This window comes from Lemur catta, chromosome 7, assembly GCF_020740605.2.
Source record: "Lemur catta isolate mLemCat1 chromosome 7, mLemCat1.pri, whole genome shotgun sequence".
In the NCBI taxonomy this organism is placed as follows: domain Eukaryota; kingdom Metazoa; phylum Chordata; class Mammalia; order Primates; family Lemuridae; genus Lemur; species Lemur catta.
In genome coordinates, this window is record NC_059134.1 from 30740490 (window position 1) to 30761543 (window position 21054).

Consider the following 21054-nt stretch of genomic DNA (forward strand, 5'->3'; position numbering starts at 1 on the left):
GGCTAATTAGCACTTTATTGTTCATACTTAGGAAAAGAAAAAAAAGAAGGCCAGGGGAGGTGGCTCATGCCTGTAATCCTAGCACTCTGGGAGGCTGAGATGGGAGGAACACTTGAGCTCAGGAGTTCAAGACCAGCCTGAGCAAGAGTGAGACCCTGTCTCTACTAAAAGTAGAAAAAGATTAGCTGGGTGTAATGACATTCGCCTGTAATCCCAGCTAGGAGGCTGAGGCAGGAGAATCACTTGAGCCCAGGGGTTTGAGGTTGCTGTGAGCTAGGCTGATGCCATGGCACTCTAGCCCAGGTGACAGAGTGAGACTCCATCTTAAAAAAAAAAAAAAGAAAAAAGAAAATGTAACAAATGAATATGAGAGCAAAAGACTTGGAGACAATGGATTAATTTAGGGAAGTCTTCTCTGAGGAGGTGACATTGGACCTAAGACTATGCTTAGATCTGGAGGCAGATCATTCCAGGTAGAGCAAATGAGGCAAACTTGGTGCTTGAGAGATAGAAAGAGCACAGCGTGCAGGGGAAGAGGTAGGCAGGGGCACTATAAGCTAGAGTAAGAAGCTAAATTTCATCCTAAATACGACAGTCAGGCAGGCATCGAAGGCTTATAAGGGCAGTGAGTGACCTTGTTTCATAGGCATTTTGGATAATGGACTATAGAAAGGCAAGAATAGAATAAAAAAGAAGATATAGGAATCTATTGCAGGAGTCCAGGTGGTTTGGCTTAGGGTGGTAAAGACAGAGAAAAGTGAGTGGATTTAAGATATATTCTGAAAATGAAAATAAGAGACTCGCTGCTGGATCGAATGAGGAAGATGTGAGAAAAAGACGAACTAAGTATGATCCCTAAATTCTGCAAAGGAAAATAAAAATCTCAGGACCACCTTTCCTGTTCACCTCCTTATGCAAAAGGAAGGTCAATCTTGGAGGCTGAGTCATGCAACACCCCCTCCCAGATGAATGGCTGTTATTAATATAGTGCATCAGCCAGATCCCCACAGAAAGGTAAAAGGCTTCAGGCATCTACAAGGACTGCCCCCACAGGTCATTCATAAGGAAATTCCTTGCTGGCCTCCCATAAGCAAGGACATGCAAGTTGTAACTTTGGGCATGTGGGGGTTAAGTCCAGTTTTGAAAACTAAAGTCTGTTGTATTCCACACTAATAATGTTGATTACAAGTTTATCTTTCCAGGTGCAAAATAGAAACAAGACAAGGTCAAATATTCTTCCACTTACCCAAGGACATCTATATAACTGATGTTTCCTTCACTCCCTTTTAATATTTGCCTTATCTTATGAAAAATACAGATTTCCAGGGCCTCGAAAGAATGTAACCATTTGTCTCACTGCCCTCCTCCCTCCTCCTTTTTTCTTTCTGTGTGCCCTATCCCCTTTAAATACTGAGTTCCCAAATCCTGCTTTGGAAAAACAGCCACAGATTTGTTTGTGGTTTGTGTTTTTCCTGGGCACCTCCTCAAACTTTGGCTTAATAAACTTCCAGTGATCAAGATCTTTGTCTCAGTCACTTATTTCAGTTGTCATTTCTTAGCTGGAGAAGTGATAGATTGAAGTGCTATATACTGGGATGGGAGTAAGTGGGAAAAGAGCAAGAAATGGAGGAACGGAAAGAGTTTTGTTTGTGTTTGAGATGCCTTAAAGATTTCCTACTGCAAATGTCAAGTAAGCAGCTACATATATGAATCTCGAACTCAGAGGAAGCTTGTACCAGAGTACAAGTACAAATTGGGGGGTCATCAGCCTATGGTTGGTATTTCAGACCATTGGATTAGATAATAAGGGTCAGCTATGGTTAATTACAAAATTTAAAACTTCAGATGATTTTTTTGTCCTCTTTTTTAATTTTGTTTTTGTTTTTTGTGTACAACCTATGTTCCTTTTCATTATTCCTTCAGTACTTATTTCAGAGGTTGGATGAACTCAGGAAAAGGGATTCAAGCAATGCATCTGGAAAAGAGGTGAAGGGGAGAGACTCTTTCAGGACTATGGGCAGAAAAGAAGGCATGACTGGGAGTTGACTGGGACTAAAGAATAATCATTAAAAGCTAGTTTCTTAGAGTTCTTTCTCTTCAATTATATAGTAAGGTCATTTAGGGCTGTGTACAAGTCCTTTTTTCTTTTTTAGACAAAGTCTCACTCTGTTGCCCGGGCTAGAGTGCTGTGGCAGCAACCTAGCTCACAGCAACCTCAGACTCCTGGGCTTAAGTGATCCTCCTGCCTCAGCCTCCTGAGTAGCTGGGACTACAGGTGTGTGCCACCATGCCCGGCTAATTTTTTTTCTGTTTTTAGTTGCCTGGCTAATTTCTTTCTATTTTTAGTAGAGGTGGGGTCTAGCTCTTGCTGAGGCTGGTCTTGAACTCCTGATCTCAAGCCATCCTCCCACCTGGACCTCCCAGAGTGCTAGGATTATAGGCATGAACCACCACACCAGGCCCTATACAAGTCTTTTCTTCCCTATTAAATTGTAAACAATTTGAGGGGAAGAACCTAGTGGGTTTGTTTTTTTTTTTTGAGACAGAGTCTCACTCTGTTGCCCAGGCTGGAGTGCAGTAGTGTGATCAATAGCTCACTGTATCCTCGAATTCCTGAACTCAGGTGACCCTCCTGCCTCAGCCTCCTGAGTAGCTGGGACTATAGGTGTGCACCACCACCCTTGGCAAATTTTTTAAATTTTCTTGTAGAGACAGGGTCTTGCTATTTTGCCCACGCTGGTCTCAAACTCTTGGCCTCAAGTGATCCTCCAGCCTCAGCCTCTCAAAGTGCTGGGATTACAGGCATGAGCCACCAAACCCTGCTCAAGTCTTATATATTCTTACCCTGAACATAGTAGGTGTTCTAAAGATGTTTGTGGTGGGAAGTAAGGAAGAGTAAAAATATCATTCACATCACAGATCAGTCTAGAACTGTGATCTGTACATAATTTGCATCCAACCAATACCTAGTTGATTGATTTGCAATGTATCCTAAAATAAGATAATGGCAACAATGTGAATTCTCCAAAGAAAGTTGCCATCTAAGCACACAGTATTATTGATTCACTCTGCTTAATGACAAACAATTCTAACATTCTCATTTGTTTGGTACCCTGTGTACTTTTGGCCATTCGAATCAAAGACAGGTTGGCACTGACCAGTATTCTTAAAACACCTGTGAAAGAGAAAATAAGGAGGCTTAGCTGGAATAAGATAGCAATTTGCCTTTGTGAAACCTCAAGAGTAGTGGCAATAAATGTATTTAATAGGATGCTACAAACAGAATCTTTTAAAATAAGGCTTTTAAAATAAGGGCTTTAAGATGAACTTTAAATACAAAATACATTTGGAAGGTTCCCATTGACTGTTTATAGAATGACTTTAGTTTAACTACGTTAAACATTGGTCCTAGATTAAATGAGTTTTAAATATTGATATTAATATCTGTAACTTGTTTAAAAAGCTTTTTTCTTTTTGATGCTTTTCAATAAAAATGTTTCAGTTCATTACTAATGTGGTATTTTTAATATTCAAATTTATCCCACAAAATAATATGATATGAAATCATAAACTCAGAACTACACTCATGCTTTTTGATTGATGGTACTCTCAATATGGGTGTGACTATAATAGCTTTTATTATTCAATATATTGTGTTTGGTGAGATCTAAAACGTATGTCTACTTACAGTTACTTTTACAAGCAGCAAGCAAAAGACATTGGGAAAGAGGCTCATGCATGCTGGTCAGTCAAATTGGAGAAACAGCCTGGTCAGTCTGATGTCAGCACGTCAGTGACTATTCGAAGATCTTGGGCAATTTACTTAATCTTTCTCAGTTTTAGTTTATTCACCTAAAAAATAGTGCTAGTAATGCCTGAGAGCAATTTGGAAAGCATCTGTGGCAAACCATAGATGGCTGCAACAGTATCTCCCATCTCAGGTGCTCTTTCCCATGAGACCTTGAAACCTGTTCCATTGAAAGGTGGGTTCTATCCCTTCCCCGTGTCTGGGTGGACTTGTGACTATGGTGGCAATGAGACAATGTGACGTCTAAGGCTAGATCATAAAAGGAGATACCACAGTGGCGTCCACCTATAGTCCCAGCTACTTGGGAGGCTGAGGCAGGAGGATGGCTTGAGTCCAGGAGTTTGAATCCAGCCTGGGCAACACAGTGAGATCTCATTTCTAAAAAATGAAATGAAATAAATAGGTACCAACCTGTATTTATAAAAAAATAAAAAAAAATAAAAGGAGATGCTGAGAAAGACAAAACAACCCCAGTCTTTAACATTTGGAAGCTGACCTGCATTTATAGCTGGGCCACATTATTCTCTTATTGGACATAATCTCACAGAATACCATCCTCAGACAAGATTACTCTAAAACTGGCTGGGCAAGGTGGCTCATGACTATAATCCCAGCACTTCGAGAGGCCGAGACAGGAGGGTCGCTTGAGGCCAGAAGTTTCAGACCAGCCTTCGCAACACAGGGAGAGCCTGTCTCTAAATTTAAATATTAGCCAGGTGTCCTGTTGGGAGCCTAAAGTCCCAGCTACTCAGGAGCCTGACCCAGGAGGATGGCTTTGGGTGGGGAGTTGGAGGTTGCAGTGAGCTATGATCATGCTATTACACTCTCCAGTCTGGGTGACAGAGTGAGACCCTGTCTCAAAAAAACAAAACAAAAAAACACACATGAAAAACAAAAACAAAGGATTACTCTGAGACCTTGATAAAATGAAATTAAGCAAGATTAAGATGATTAAGATTAGCTTGTGATTTTAGATAAGCACAAAAACAAGGTCACTGTGTCACCCACAAAATGCCAACTCTCTACTTTTGGCCAACGAGTGACTGCACTTCTTTACCAATTACAGTTTTACCCTCATCCTTGTCTGCCCTCTGTATAGATTTATTGAGATATCATTCAGAATTAGATCCAATCGAGTGTGAATCCTTGCTTCCTCATACCTCTCCTCGAATCACTCAACCAAAGGCAGAATCCTGTAATAGGTTCTCTCTAACTCCCTCTTACTGAGAATCCATGGCTGCCCATGGTGTGTATTCTCTCTCACAGAAGCAGTAATTAGTTCAACTTGTTTAACCATGTATATATTCACAGTGGTCTTTGGTTGGAGGACATTGACCATATGTTTTGTTTTTTTTCTCTCAGGGCGCTTGCTTGGGGATGGAAACCAGCTGTCAGGTAAGCAGCCCAATTACCCTGAAGTCACTAGGATATAGTAAGATCAAATTAGCCCACAGACACAAAAACAGACCATGTAGAAAGACCCTGAAACTAAGGGGAGGGGGAGAGAGAGAGACAGAGACAGACACAAAGAGAAAGAGATGCTGGTCAGGCCCTCAATGCTCCAGGCCCAACCTCCCACTCCACCCCTTGCTTTCTAGCTTCACCTACTTCCTGGCTGCAACCGCAGGAGATGCCTCCAGCCAGAACTGCCTGGCCCATACCTACCTAAATTCCTGACCCACAGAAACCTCAAGAGATAACAAAATGCTGTTTGAAGCCACTAAGATTTGAGGGGATTTGATACATACAATAGATAACATAAAACGTTTGGCACACATACAGGTGCTCAATAAGTAGTAGCTGGCTTTTTTTTTTTTGTACTTGTAAGAAGTAAGGCTATTATGTGCAAAATACTCAACATTTAAATTTTTTTTTCCAGTAAATATCCTTTGACAAAAACTTGTGGACTCGTGCCTACAGATCCACTCAATGTATTTTAATCCTGATACCAAAATAAGGTAGACTGATCAATACTCCTCCGTAAGGGGATGAGCTCATTTTGGAGCAATGCTAGAGCAGTACTATGATTGCTACTATTTGAGGAGGATTTTCTGTTTAGGAAATATGTGTAACTTTGTTCATAACTTTAGAATCCATATCAGTGGTTGACTATATTTCCTGGCCCATTGTCCCCTGAGGGTGAAGAACATGTTTTAGATTAAGATTAATATGACCTATTGAAAAATACCTTAATTGAATATTTTTCAAATTGTAAAAGTAGTATTTGCCCATGTTAAGAACACAAAATGAAGATATATAGGCAATCTCTCCTGCCTTATTCACTCTCCACCCCCTATTCCCAACCACTCCCATGATTTAACCATTATCAGTAGCTTAGTATGTATTCCCTATACAGTATATAGTAGGTTTATTCCTACACATGCGCACTTATGATATAGTCTAATTTATAAATTAGGTACAGTAAGAAATTAACAACTAATAATAAAATAGAACAATTATAACACTATACTGCAATAAAAGTTATGTGAATATGGTCTCTCTCTCTCTCTAAAAATATCTTACTATGCAGCACTCACCTATTTTCGGAGGGCAGTTGACCATGGGTAACAAACTAAGGGAACCAAAAAGGCAGATTGGGGGCGGGGGGACTAATCTATATTGTCAGATAAAAAACAAATCTGATTTAGTTAAGGAGAGACTTCATTTGAAAGGATTATTGCAAGTGGGGGGTGGGGAAGGGTTACGGCAATAGGAAGAGACTATTCCCAGCCTCCGTGAAGTGGAATGAAAGGGTGGCTTGATTGCACAGCAGATCAGAGAATATTTCACCCTGAGGCCAGCCTATTCTCAGGAGGGGCTGGCAAGGAGGGGTTACATGCAGGTTCAGGCCAGAGGTTGGGTTAAAGTTCAGAGACTGGGGGAAGGAGGGAAACTTAACCAAAATTTGGTTAACAAGCATTTTGATCCTATTGGTCAGTGGGACAAGCAGTTCAGCCAATCATTTATGTGGCAAAGAATGAGGGAGTTTGGGGGGAATCTCAGTCAGGCCTCGTCCTAAACAAAGGGGTATCCTTGGGGTTTTTCTAAGTCCTAAGGAGAAGGTGTTTCTTTGCATTTTTCCATTTACAGGAACACAAAAGGGTGGGGCACGCCCATAGTCTCAGCTACTTGGGAAGGTGAAGCAGGAGGATCCCTTGACTCTGAACCCAGAGTTCAAGGCCAACCTGAGAAACATAGGGAGACCTTGTCTCTTAAAAAAAAAAAAAAAAAAGAAAAAAAAAGAAAAGAAAAGTGGGAGGTTTCTTAATTATCATTTTTCACTGTTTTCCAGGAGTACAGGACTCTGGTAAAATTAAACATTGTCAATATGCAAAGTTTAATGAGTTGTTTGCTTTACAAAAGTGAGATCATATTAAATGTGCTTCTAATGTTCTCCTGTTTCATGATGTGTTTGTACCATAATATTCAATATTTGGTCCTCTATGGATGACCATATTCTTGGCTTTCCGGGTTTTTTCTCCCCCATTTCACTTCAACAATTTTTAAAAAATCATTTCGTTTAAACTTTGTGGTTTCTGCAGGTGCTAAATTTGGGGTTCCTAAAGCTACATTTCGTTTTCAAAACCTATTTTTTTCTTAGAATCTTCTTACAGAACTGCAAACTGGTCTGCATGGCCTGTCTTCTCAAACACACATTTATTTCGTGTCCCCATCCCTCCCCCCCCCACCCCGGAAGGAGGTGACCAGGAAAAAAAAAATGGTCCCAACACCTTTTCTTTTGTCTTCCGCATCGCCTTTTCCGGAAGCAGGGGATCAACCAGACCCGCCGACTTCCTTCTGTCTGTGACAGTCAGGAACTTTTCGACCCCAGTTCTTCGTCCCTCTTTGGTCCGCGGAAACACCGGCAGGCGTGGCCCCGGCCCGGGCATCCTGGTTGGCACCGTCTCGCTCCCAGGCCCCGCCGAGGCGACTCAGTAGCGAACGCAAACCGAACACGCCGCGAGGAAGGAGACGTGCCTCGCTGCACGCCACAGAGACACGTTTGCACCATCTTTTTAGGATCTTACCCATGTTTTGCGAGGAAAAGAAACACAACTGAAGCGTCTTCGGTTCTTTTAGATGGGGCTAGCTTGAATCAGTCAGTCGGAGGGAGGGAGAGCCGGAGATAAGGGGAGGAGTCAGCCGGTTCTTCCAGTTAGCAAAGTTCAGGCTGTTGCTACCTCGCTGCTTCTTAGGTCGGGACACCCTGGGGATCGGCCACGATAACCTCGCATCACCTCATTTGCTGATTTCAAACAAGGAACCCTAAAAACCTGAAATGCACATTGGGTGCTACCCAACACTGAGGCTCGACTGCCAAGGCGAAGAAAAAAATTGCCCTTTCTCCTCTTTCGCCCCCGGAGGTGCCAGGTTGCAATCTGCAAATGTATTGTCTGGCCCGTAGGCTTGACGGTTAATGATTGGCGGCAGAAGGAGCGCGGCCGCGGAGCGGGAGGGACGCCAGCGGGCGAGCCGGGGAGCGACCGCCAGCGCGGGGCCGAGCCCAGCCGAGCCCCCGCCGGCTGCAAGGCGCCGCCTCCCGTCTTCCGGGCCCCGGGACGTCGGGGGGTTCCGGGCGTCGGAGCCGCGCAGGGGCCCCCATGGAGGCAGCCTCGCCGGCGGGGCCCGACGCTCCGCAGCCTGCCTCGCAGGGCGCGGAGGGCGCGTCCTGGAGCCTGCTGCGCAGGCTAAAAGGCAAACTCTTCACCTGGTGAGTGGAAGCGGCGCGCGGCGGCTCGGCGGGGGAGGCGGGAGCCGGCGGGGACCACGCGGGCGAGACCTGCTGGGGACCCGGCTCGCACGTGTCCGCGGAGCGCGTGCACCGGCGGCCGGGGCAGGGAGGCAAAGGTGGCGGCTGCACCGGCTTTGGTTCAGGGGGCTCAACACGTGTACTAGGGATGTTGCGCTTCACTTGGCCTCTGGAAGCACTTCGTGCTCCTCCCCCTCGGCTCCCGCTGAGAAATCGTGGCAATGTACTGCAGAGGATTTGGGAGAAATTTACGCTGTTGGCACTGTTCGGTCGGTCCCCAGTAGCCTCCTGGCGGGGAGGGCGCGAAGTCCCTGGAGATGCTGCGAAGGACGGGTGCCCACCCCTGGGCTTGGCAGGCGAATGCGCTCCACTTCCCGGCGCCGGCGTCCGCGTTCCTTCTGCTGCGCGGCCGGTCACGCCGGGCCGGGTGATCCTCCACCAACAGGAGTTCACCCAAGTGAGAAATCCGGGTTAAGTTTTGTGCAGCAGCCCGGCGCGAGACCAGAGCCTGCCCCCTTCCTGGGCCAGAGTGAGGTGCCATGGCCACCTCCAGGGCTGGGGTCCAGAGAAGCCTGTTTCTGGTGTCACTGGGTGTGCTCTGTGGAAAATGGGGAGGCATATTCTTAAGGGATTGGCAGCAACTCTGGGGACAGCATTTCTGTGTTATTGGAGGACTTACGTTCTGGAATTAGAAATAACCCAGGACCTAAATAGTGAAAGCCATTCATTGCGCATTCATTCGGTGTGAGGTATTATGCTTATCAGTTTATGTGGTTAATATCTAATCCTCGCCACTCTAGGAGATGGCGCTACTGTTATACCCACTTTGCAGATGTTGAAACAGAAGGCTAAGCAATATGCCCAAGACCACGAGATGATCTGTAAGGGGTGGTGCTTGCAAGCCCTAGACTGCATTCGCCACTGACACCTCATGAAACAGGCGCTTGATTTTTTTTTCATATTATAAAAGTGAATTTCCCTTTAAAGATTGTGAAAGCTGTGTCCTGAAAAGCTACACCATTTTCAAAACTAGATCGATACAGGTGTATGCATTTTTGTCATATAAATAAGTATAGTTTTAAATAGAGATGCATGTGTTCAAAGGAAAGTTGGCAAGAAATCGCCTTGTATCATCCACTTGTGTATGTCCTGATAAATTTGCCACGAGATCTCAGCTGGGAGGCAGTATAGTGTAATGGCATAGATTCTGGACTCAGATCTTGGCTGGGTGACCTTGGGCAAGGCACTTCTCTGTGCTCCAATTTTCTTATTTGCAAAATGGAGAATATGCCAGTACCTACCTTGTAGGGCTGTTGTGAGGATTAACTGGGTGACTACACAGGAGTGGGCAGACAGAGCCTGGCTCATTTCAGTGTTCTGCATGGGTTAGTTGGTCACCATGAGCTCCATTCCTGGGTGATGGGAACATGTAGTGATTGCTTAGGGAGATCGTCACGGTCCTGACCATGGCTGGACTTTAAAGTGTTTCCCGAGTTCTTGAGCTTCTGGCTTGGAGGAATCGCAAGCCTTGGCCCACACAGGGGAGGGAGATGACAGACACTCAGCAAGTATGCATGAAGAATTTATTGTAAGGAAAGTTTAAGGGTGCAAGGCGAAAGTACATTTCCTAAGGGGAAATGGGTCTGTGTCGCTGAGTGGAGAAGACGCTATCTGCTTGTATGTTTTTCCTTTTATGTGCTAGTAGTATGTGTTGATGTAAAGGTCAGTTATAATTACTTATGACTATATGTCCTGGGTTTTGGGGTCTGGATTTTTCCAGGTATGGACATAACTTAAAGGTTATGTTCCAGACATTCCTTTTTCGTATAAATTTGTTGGGGAAAGTCACCGTTTATGGTGGTCTTCTGATTGGTGGTCACTGTTCTATGGTCTAATTAACCCATTCTTTAAGACTGAAATAACTGTTTTTCCCTGGTTATTTTTCTGTAACTATTTTCTTCTTATTGTTTAAATGTTTCCTTCTTCTTGTTTTTCTGCCTCTTGTCATTCCATCACCTCTTGTTTTTCTGTCCCTAACAAGATGCCATCGTGTTTTTCTGTCCCTAACAAGATGCCAGCAGCCCTGAGGCTGGGGCAGATGATACTACTACTGTCAGTTCAGCAAGATGTAATAAGAATTAGCAATGATTTTTTTGTCCTAATATTTTCCCAATCCTGCTATGTTTTACAATCAGGACTGTCTAGTAGGCTCCTAAGTATGAGATTTCTTCTGTCTCTGAACGAACTTCTTTTGTATACCTCCCTGAGGGATTTTTCTTTTCTTCTTTGTGTGATTGCTATTTGTGGGCCTTTTACATTCCCCATGGACAGAGTTCTTTAACAACAGAATTCGTGTCTTTTTCATTTTTCAATGCATGTAAGAATGAGTGAGGATGACAAAGGTTCTTGAGGCTTCCTTTCCATTCTGTCTTACTCTTTGAACTCTTTCCTTTATTGGTCTTTATTCCAAAGGTCTTCCTTCAGTGGAGCTTCCTGTTTGATTGGCTGGACGCTTTTTTTCATGAAGGTTTCCAGTCCTGGCTCTGGCAACCATCCAGGCACTTGGATTCTGGATTGCAGTTTCTCCTCATCCAACCCAGCAACCAGAAAAGTGCAGTTTACCAGATCTCCAGTACTCCTTGTACTCAGTATTTTATAAACTCTGTTATTCAAACTCATCTCCCAAGTTTTGAGTTTAGCTTTGTGAATCCCCAACCATGGCCACAGGGGGGTGGAGAGAGTTTGGCAGATGAATATGATATCACCATATGGATAGGATACAGGGGGAGATTTGTAACCACACAGCTCCTTTCTACTCCTTGTACCAAAAAGGGGCAAGAACAGTCCTTTTGGCAACTTGGTACTAAATATAGGGGAAAAGATTGGGGCCTAGAGCTGGTTCTGTTTTCATTATGAGGAGAATATATTCTAGGTGACCTCAACTCCTGATATACTTGCCTTCCTTAGGTTACAGACAACTTTTCTCTATGATTAAAAATATCAGATCACTTGTTCAATGAAAGTTTATTGAACACTTACTATGTGCCAGACATTCATGATAATGAGTACCACATGTTCCCAAGTGAACTTTGTTTGTAATTTTGGCTTTTATTGTTTTTGCTATGAACTCAAATGAGAAACACTGTAACAGAAGGCCATGGATTTCCAGGAGTGCCTGAAGATACTTACTATTTAATTGTATACTATCAGGCAGTTTACATCTGACACATAGGCCTTAATTTATTCATATATGTTAAAATGCATATTCCTTACAACAAACATCAACTTTATATCTCTAGCAAAGCCTTTAATTATTATTTCATATATTTATCTTTTCCCCATAAAGCAGGTGGTCAGTTTTTTGAGGGCATAGGTTTTATCATATTCCTTCTGTATTATAGTGCTGGATATGGTTCATTCATTCATTCTTTCATTTACCAAACCTTGGACATCTATAATATTGTAGGCTCCAGACTAGTCTTTTCGGCTATAACAATCAATAGGATTTAGTTCCTGCTCTTGAGAAAGCTTGTAATCAAATTATGGTGAGAAGTTATCATAAGTGCTATAAAAATGAGTACGAAGTTCAGTGATGACATAAAGGAGGGCAGAGACCAAGTCTACTAGGGTGAGGTAGGGCGAGGGAGCGTAAGGGAGAAGGTAATTGGGATCCTGAAGCATGCATGAGAATTTTCCAGGTGGACTAGGTGAGGAAGCCTGGTTTAGGCTTGGAAGTGCCAGAGAATGTTTTACTTAAGGCACGGGCTGGAGGAGGGATGAACAATAATAAATAATAGTTGGTCAGTCTACACATGCATGCCTTGTTATTGTCTAGCAAAGGGCCTGGGTTGGCCCTTTGGTTTCTCCTTTCATTTTTGTTTCCTTCTTTCACAAGGGTAAAGCCCAGACATTTTTTAAGGAGTCATTTAGTTGTGCTTAACTGTACAGCCTTTATCTGTCTATTCATTTGACAAACATCTGTTGAGCTGTCATTGTGTGCACAGCATAAATCCTAAGCTGGTGTGTAGCCCTGCTGAAGGGTATCGTTCTGTAGTGTTATTTAAGCAAAGATGTAAAATGAAGGATTTTTTGTGGCTTGTGCAGTTCCCTGGGGAATTGGGGAATTCTAGATCCTACCAATCTCCATAAATTCCTCCTTCCCACTTTTTACTGTGAGATTATTTAATATCTATCTCCTTCTACTGGACTCTAGGAGTCAGGAACTGTATCTAGCTTTGGTCACCCTTGTATACGCTGATGTTACAGCACCGACCTTGCAATAAATTCACAAGAAGTATCAGTTACATGACTGAATGAATTCCTAATTCCAAATAGGAATTGTAGAAAAGATTACATCTCCTTTTTTAGGTAAAAATTTCTACTTAGCAATGTATGTTTATGACCCAGTCAGGTTGTTTTGTTCATCTAGTCAGTGTTTCTCAACCTCAGCCTTATTGACATTTTGGATTGAATAATTCTTTGTTGGGGCTCTTCTGTACATTGTAGGATGTGGCAGCATCCCTGGCCTCTACCCAATAAATACAGCATAGCACCCTACCCTCACTCCCAGTCCCAGTTATGACAATTAAAAATGCCTCCAGACATTGCCAAATGTCTGTTGGGGAACAAAATCACCCCTGATTGAGAACCACTGATCTAGCCTATTGTTTCTAACTGCTGCAGAGTATTCCATGGCTCCATGGTCCACCAGTGATGGGCAGCCGTATAATTTCCAACTCCCAGCCTCCATAGACAACTCTACGATGAGCATTCTCATACATTTCCCCTTATGTACTGAAGAAGAGCTTATGGACAGGCCTCCAGGTGACTTTGGGTAGAAGGGAAGGGATGAACCCCAGGATGGAGAAACCTTGGGAACTGTAGAACCACTGTTGATTGCTACTGTTCAGTACCCCTCCGTTAGGCTATTCATTAGGGTATTCCTATTAGCTGCTCTGGAAGAAGGAGGAGGCAGTCTCTCTGGGTTGTAGCCTATTAGCCCAAGGAGCTTGGAGGGGGTGGTTGGAGCAGTGATTGCTGGCTAGACAGCCTGAACCTGTTTTATTAATTTCTCAATGCTGTAGGGAGTTGTTAAAGGGACAGGCAATAATTGTCCCCATGGAATGTAGGTAGGGAGAGGTAAGAGTGGAATTTAAAGCTTCTCCTGCCCCTGTGTCCTTTAATGGGCCTCTGGCCACTTTCTGTCCCAGGCTGTAGTCCTCTCCCTGGCCCAGACCAGTTCTAGACAACCTTTGGGTTGTTCTTGATTTTCTTTGCTTTTTTTCTTCAGGTTGATTTGAAGGAAGAGGAGATGGCTGTCAGTGCTTATTTCTCATCTTTAAGTTTTTTTTTTAAGGGATAGGGTCCTATTCTATTACCCAGGCTAGAGTGCAGTGGAATGTTCACAGCTTACTGCAGCCTTGAACTCCTGGGCTTAAGCCATCCTTCCACCTCAGCCTCCCAAGTAGCTAGGACTACAGGTGTGCACCACCATGCTCTGCTAAATTAAAAAAATTTTAAATTTAGAAGTAGAATCTCATTATGTTGCCCAGGCTGGTCTCAAACTCCTGTCCTCAAGAGATCCTCCCACCTTGGCCTCCCAAGTGCTGGGATTACAGGCATGAGCCACCGTGCCTGGCCTTATTCCCCATCTTGACAGCACTTTCCAGAATATTCCTAGAATCCACCTCCCCCTTCAGCCCCTATTGTCACTACTTCATTTCAAGCCCATAATCATCTCTCACTTGGACTCTTGTAATATTTATAGCTTCCATCCATGCCCCTCACCCCTCTCAATCATCTTGCTGCACAGGAGCCAGAGTGATGCCAAATAAATCGAAAGCCTATCAATAGCTGTCATCAAATGAGAATTCACTGTGTATCAGGCATCCTACTTAAATTTCATCAATCCTTGTGACAATCCTCTAAAAGTAGGTTTTTTAGTCCCATTTGACAGAGCAGGTAAGTAACTTGCCCAGGACGCTTGGCTGGTAAGAGGCAGAGCTGAGATAGTTTTGTCTGATTCTAAAACCCAGACCTGCTTTACTATTTCAGACATCTCACCCCATCATGTTCAAGCTTCTCAACATGAACTACAAGGCTCTCCATCACTGGCCCACTTCCCTTTCCAGGCTCACCTCCAGGAATGGCCATCTCTCACCTGGTGCTTGGTCGAGTGACACTGACACGCCTGTGGTTCCCGTGCACATCCTGCCTGCATCTTTGCACCTACAGTTTCCTCTTGTGATGCTTTTGTATCTAACCTTTTGTCATGGCTGCTTGATGACTCTTTGTAGATACCACAAGTTAGGAAGTCTTCGTCCCTGACTTCTTTCTGTCCCTTCTCACACACATTTTGGGTTGGGGGTCCCTCTGCACCTTTCAGGTACCTGTTCCTACCTCACTCATCATTGCATTTACCGTATTGTAACCTTAAATATAAGTATCACTTGCCTGGGAGAGTGCCTTAAGGCAAAGATGGTAGTTTGAAGACCCTGCAGTACATTGTGCCTGGCACAGAACTGGTAACATTTCTTCCCATTTTGAAGGTAGACTTGGTTTTTAGGAACAGTAAAAACCTATTTGCACCCACATTTGGTAAATAAGATGTAAGAGTTGAGACTGAAATAAAATTGGGCTATTTCTGAAGAGCAGCTTTCAGAGATGCTTTGAAGGTAGCCACATTTATGGAAGAAGCAAATTGCTTCTCTAGGAAACTGCTTGTGTATAAAGTTTTGGTAAGTTTATTAAAAAGCTATAAGAACTGTCTTATGTTGTTATTTACTGAGGATCACCAGAGAGAACTAGTCATTTCACATAGGTTAGTTTTCCAGATAACTTAAAACTTATTCATTGAAGCATTAAAATTTACTTTTAAATCCAGTTGAGGTTGAGTGCCGTAGCTCATGCCTATAATCCTAGCTCTTTGAGAGGCCCAGGCAGGAGCATTGCTTGAGGCCAGGAGTTCAAGACCAGCCTGGGCAACATAGCGAGACTCTGTCTCTATAAAAAATAGAAAAATTAGCCATGCGTGGTGGCTTGTGACTATAGTCCCAGCTACTTGGGGGCTGAGGCAGGAGGATCGCTTGAGCCCAGGTGTTTGAGGTTGCAATGAGCTATGATGATGCCACTGCACCCTAGTCTGGGCAACAGAGAGACAGAGAGATCCTGTCTCAAAAAAAGAAAAAAACCCAATTGAATGACACTATTTATGTAATAGATCACTTATTTCTGCTAATTCATTTATTCCTATTTTTTGGCACCAGTTCTTCAATGTTTAATTGGTTTGTACTGAACAACTCTCTAGAGCAGGCCAACCCATTTAATCACTTAGTGGATCCATTTGCAACTAATCCTGGAGATTTTGCTAAGAAAAAATAAAACATTATTTAAAATTCATGACATATTTAAAACAAACCTATGAATCAGACTATTCTCATTTTAATAGACAAATTGCATTCAACATGATAACACATTTTCTTCATGATGCAGGATCATCATTAGGAACTTAAATTATTCTTCTGAGTGGCAGCAGTGTGTTCAGGGGCATTAAAGTGGATTACTTTTCTTATTTTTTTTTTTTTGACGTTTTTCTCCCACGTTGTCATATGTGATTTTTTTTCTGTGTTACCAAGCATATCTCTGATAACACATATGCTTGGAAACAAATTATGGTTTCTAACCTGTTAACACTGTAGAAACAAGATAACTCAGTTTCTTACAATTGCTTGTAGTGAAAGTATAAATAGGCCCTGAATAAAGATTTGAACAGTTTTCATTTTAATAAATTACAAAAGCTTTTAGTCCGCAGATTTTGGAATGTTAATTTGGGTGGTTCCCAAAGGACTCCCAAAGGAGTCTATATTAATTAAAGTCATCAGACAAGTGATAGGGCACAAAAACTTGGTTATTTATGTTAATGATACAGAGAAAAATTTTATGAAAAACCACAGTGAAGTCCAGAACTTCTTTCTAGTCATTTCTTAAAAACGAGAATATTTAAGGAACAAATGGATTCGATTTTTTCAGTCCAAAAAGTCCTCACTGAGAACTGGAAGCTGATATTGTGCTGGGTGCAGTAGATCTCCCCAGAAAATTATGGGGACATTCCCACCCCAGAAGAGTTTAGGAAATACTTGGGCAGAAGAGCATTTCCTAAGTTTTTCATAGTGGCATCATGTGAGAGATAAAAGTAATAAAAGCCAGCCTTTATTGAGTAAGGCTTACCTTGTGTACCTAGTGTGACCACACTATTCTGGGGCCTTGGAGTGAATTAACTCATGTAAACCTTACAATAAATTTCTGCAGTGTTATAATACTGTCATGGCCAGCCCCATTTGACACATGTGGAAGCTGATGCACAGAGAGGTTAAATCATTTTCCCTAACAGGATTAGTCACACAGTAAGGAATGCAGCCAGGCTTCCTCCCTGGCAGTCTGGCTCCAGAGCCTGTGCTCTTAACCACTGTGCTATCCTGCTTCTTGTGGGAGGGCAGCAAACAGAAAATATAGGCCTTGGGCAGTGTACCCCTGGGCTTGCTCTGGATTATTTTTATCTCCAGCGGGTGCCAGGGAGTATAAAGTTGCAGGATAAATAGAATGCATCTTCCTGGAGCATCATTTATTTTTTTTAGACTCCAGTTGCATGGAAGTGGATTAGTCATAATCCCTGACTCACCGTACACTCTCATTATGGGCCCATGAATGGCTCAATTGTTTATTTATTTATATATTTATATATTTATTTATTGAGATGGTCTCGCTCTGTTGCCGAGGCTAGAGTGCAGTGGTGTCATTGTAGCTCACTGTAAACTCATACTCTTGGGCTTAAGTGATCCTCCTGCCTCAGCCTCCTGAGTAGCTGAGGACTACAGACACACACCACCACACCCGACTAATTTTTCTCCTTCTTGTAGAGATGGGGTCTTGCTATGTTACTCAGGGCTGGTCTCAAACTCCTGGCCTCAAGCCATCCTCCTGCCTCTCCACCTCCCAAAGTGCTAGGATTACAGGTGTGAGCCACTGTGCCTGGACTCACTTGATTTTTTTAGTGGAATAAATTCCCTAAACCCACCAGCCCTAAAACTAGAATTTACATGTAGCTAGCAGTCACCCCCTTTTCAATTCCCCTTCCTCCCCAATCAAAGATAATCATCATCTGGAATCTTCCTTTCTTTCACTATTCCTTTGTTCTCATTTTAATATAGTTTTGTACCTCTATATGTAATCTGTTGAGATTTATTTCCCCCTATAGCACATTGCTAAGATTAATCCATATTGCATGATGCTGTAGAACACTCACTTTGACTCTATATAATACTCTTTCCTGTGACTATACCATGCTTTATTCATTCATGCTGTTGATGGACATTTGGGTTTTTTCCCATTTGGGTTTTTTTGCTATTGTGAACACAACTTTTAGGAACATTCTTCTACAGGCTTCCTATTAGTCATGTGTTAAGAATTTCTTTCATATCCGCACATGCACATATACATACATCTAGGAGAGGAACTGCTGGTTTGTAGGATATGTAACTATTAAACTTCATAAAATAATGTCAAACTGTTTTCCAAAGTGATTCTACCATTTACACTCCACTACCTGTGTATGAGAAGGCCTGTGAAACAACATCATTTCTAACACCACTATGGTCAGATTTTTAAATTTTTGACAGTTAAATGAATGTAAAAGAGTGTCTTAATTTGCATATGCTGGATCACTGATGAAGTTGGGTCTCTGTGTATGTTTATTGGCCTTATGTGTTTCTATGTCTGTGAAGTGCCACCATTTCGTGAAATGCTCATCTTTCCCACATTATTTTTAGATTAAACAGATTGCTGTATATACATTGCAATGGACATGGATTTTTAAAGATACCACCTGAAAGCTGAGAACATTTTGGCTTTCATCAGCTTCCCCACTAATGCTCGTTTATGCCTCTTTATCTGAAAGTAGGAAGTTCAATTGAAAAGTTTGATAGTATTGAGAATCTGCAGGATTGAATTAGGAGCAGTTGAAGTTGATAAAGGGAAGGAGTGCGACAGACTGTTTCTGGTTTGAGGCCTGTGGGGTGTTGAAAGACTGGAAAGGATAGTGTGACTCACAGGAAATCTCCCTAACGCCTCTGTTTCCCCCCTGGGCTGGGTCCTGGAGCTTTCTAGATCAGGCTTGGACTTCTGTGTTTTTCTGGTGCCTGGTTGGTGTTTGATGATTGTGTGAGGTCAGTTGTTAGAGAAATCCAGCTCACCGCTGGCTGGAGCTATTGAAAACAAGAGGATTTATTCCTTTTCAGAATCAAGGAAGGTTATGTTGCCAAACCACGGAGAGGCCAGAGAAGCAGCTGGAGCCAGGAACCCAAACCACACCAGGATTCTCTGTGCCTCTTTCTTTGTGCTTTGCCTTCGCTGTTGGCTTCGTTCATCCAACTGCAGGCCAGTTGGTTATCTTCATCTGAGGTTTACATTTGACAGTTTAAACCACACAAAACAGAAACCAAACAAAAACCTCAAGTTCTGAAAACTAATTTTGTTTTGATAATCCACGAGGAAGTAAATTTAGATTTTACAATAGTTAAAGAAAATAGTCCTTCAAAACTTTCTGTTCAGCTTCAATGGGCAGGCAGTAAAATTTGACGGGATGTGGCTTCTTGGCTGCCTGTCGAGAACAGGGTTAGTCTGGGCTCAGTTCCTGTGCCAGACTGGGTTGGGCAGAGGGAGGGTTGTGCATCTGTCTCAGGGGCATAAACTCTTGTAATCCAGACTCTTGAAACAGCAGTGCATTTATTTCCCAATGCTAGTTCCAAGCTGCCTAATCCTACCCGTCCCCCATCGCTGCGCCCACCTTCCAGTCCCCCAGGAGCTCCTGTGTGGCTGTTGGAGTGTGTCCACCTTGGTGGTCCTCTTGGAATTTTTCTCACAGCAGAGTCTTTGGGGGGGGAGGGTCTGGGGGCAGGGGCCACAGCCTCCACTTGCCACCCACAGTGTAGTGCCGCCCTCTGCCATCTTGCTCCCTCCCGCCCATCTAGGCCCTAGACTCAAGTACCTCTGACCCCTATCCAAGGAGAATAGCTGATCTGAAAGTGTGTTTCACAATTTCTCATTTCAGCCAATCAAAAACAGAAGGCCAAAGAGAAAGAGATCATAAATAGATTTTATGCCCTCTTCCTTATTTTCTTCATGACACCCCTTACTAAAATAATTGTAGAACATATGATCAAATGGGTTGTGCTGATCAGTGCCCATTGCTGGAGAGGCAGGATAATTTGCATCACTTGATCTCCCTGCATGGTATCATAGTCCTCAATATCGTATATTATATATTTTATTGTTGTCATCAGGGAGGCAGTGTATGGAGTGGGAAAAACATTGACCTACTAATTCTCTGATCTTGGGCAAGTTACTTCTCTGAACAGCTGAAACTCAGTTTCTCAAGTGTATATTATAATTGTACTAATAATCCCTATCTTACAAGAGTTTTTGTGAGATTTAAAAGAAACATCATATATAAGCACTTAGTATGAAACCCACACATATTTTTATTAAGCTACCTCACTTTTGTTGAGAGAAGAAGAAAGTTTTTTTGAGTCCCTAATAGATACAAGTAGGGTGCTTGCAATGTGACAGTGGTTATGAGCTCAGCCTCTAGAGTCACCCTGGGTTGTTCTCCAGGTTCTACCATTTGCTAGCTGTGTGATACTGGGCAAGTTGCTCAACATCTCTGTACATCAGTTTCCTTATCTATAAATAGTGGTAATAATGGTACCTATCTCATGATTGTTGGGAGGATTAAATAAATTAAAACTATGAAATTGTTAGAATAGTGGTTGTATATAGTGTACACTCAATATGTGTTAGATGGTATACTTATTATTGTTACTTTTACTATTACTAGATATTGTGTGGCTATGTGTATATAAGGGAGGGGGGCAAAAATATCCATGGCACAGTTTCTGCATTTAGAAGTTAGTAAAGCAAATGCAAAATATAAAATACTACAAGCAAGCCTAGGTAACATAGCAAGACCTTGTCTCTACAAAAAATAAAAAAAAAATTAGCTGGGTGTGGTGGTGTGTGCCTGTGGTCCCTGCTAGTTGGGAGGCTGAGGCAGGAGGATCGATTCAGCCCAGGAGTTCAAGGCTGTAGTGAGCTATGATCGCATCACTGCACTCCAGCCTGAGCAATAGAATTAGATCCTGTCTCAAAAAAACCCCAAAACCAAACCAAACCAAACAAAAACAAACAAACAAACAAACAAACAAACAAAACCCACAACTACATGCAGAATGTAGAAAATGGAAAATTTAGAGGTCATCATTCTGGTGTCGGCACCTTTCTTAGTATCATTATTCCCACAATTATTTGATTTTCTTAGCATGGCAGAATGGAAAGAACACAGGCTTTAGAATTGTGTTAGGATTTTAATCTAGTGCTACTGTTTATTTGCCATAAGAACTTGGTTAAAAGACTTAAACGTTGGCAAAATGATACCTCCCTTATA

General features: G+C 42.7%; 1 protein-coding gene across 2 annotated transcripts in view; it reads left to right on the forward strand.

The window, feature by feature from the left end:
* Positions 1 to 7671: 7671 nt before the first annotated feature.
* SLC35F2 (solute carrier family 35 member F2) overlaps positions 7672 to 21054 on the forward strand; it is a 50265-nt gene continuing 36882 nt past the window's right edge. The window contains exon 1 of one of the 2 annotated variants that reach the window (XM_045556671.1): positions 7672 to 8519. In XM_045556671.1, coding sequence (XP_045412627.1) covers positions 8226 to 8519 — 294 coding nt within the window. In that variant the 5' untranslated portion in view covers positions 7672 to 8225. The remainder of the gene's footprint in view (positions 8520 to 21054) is intronic. The other variant, XM_045556672.1, reaches the window with a different exon arrangement.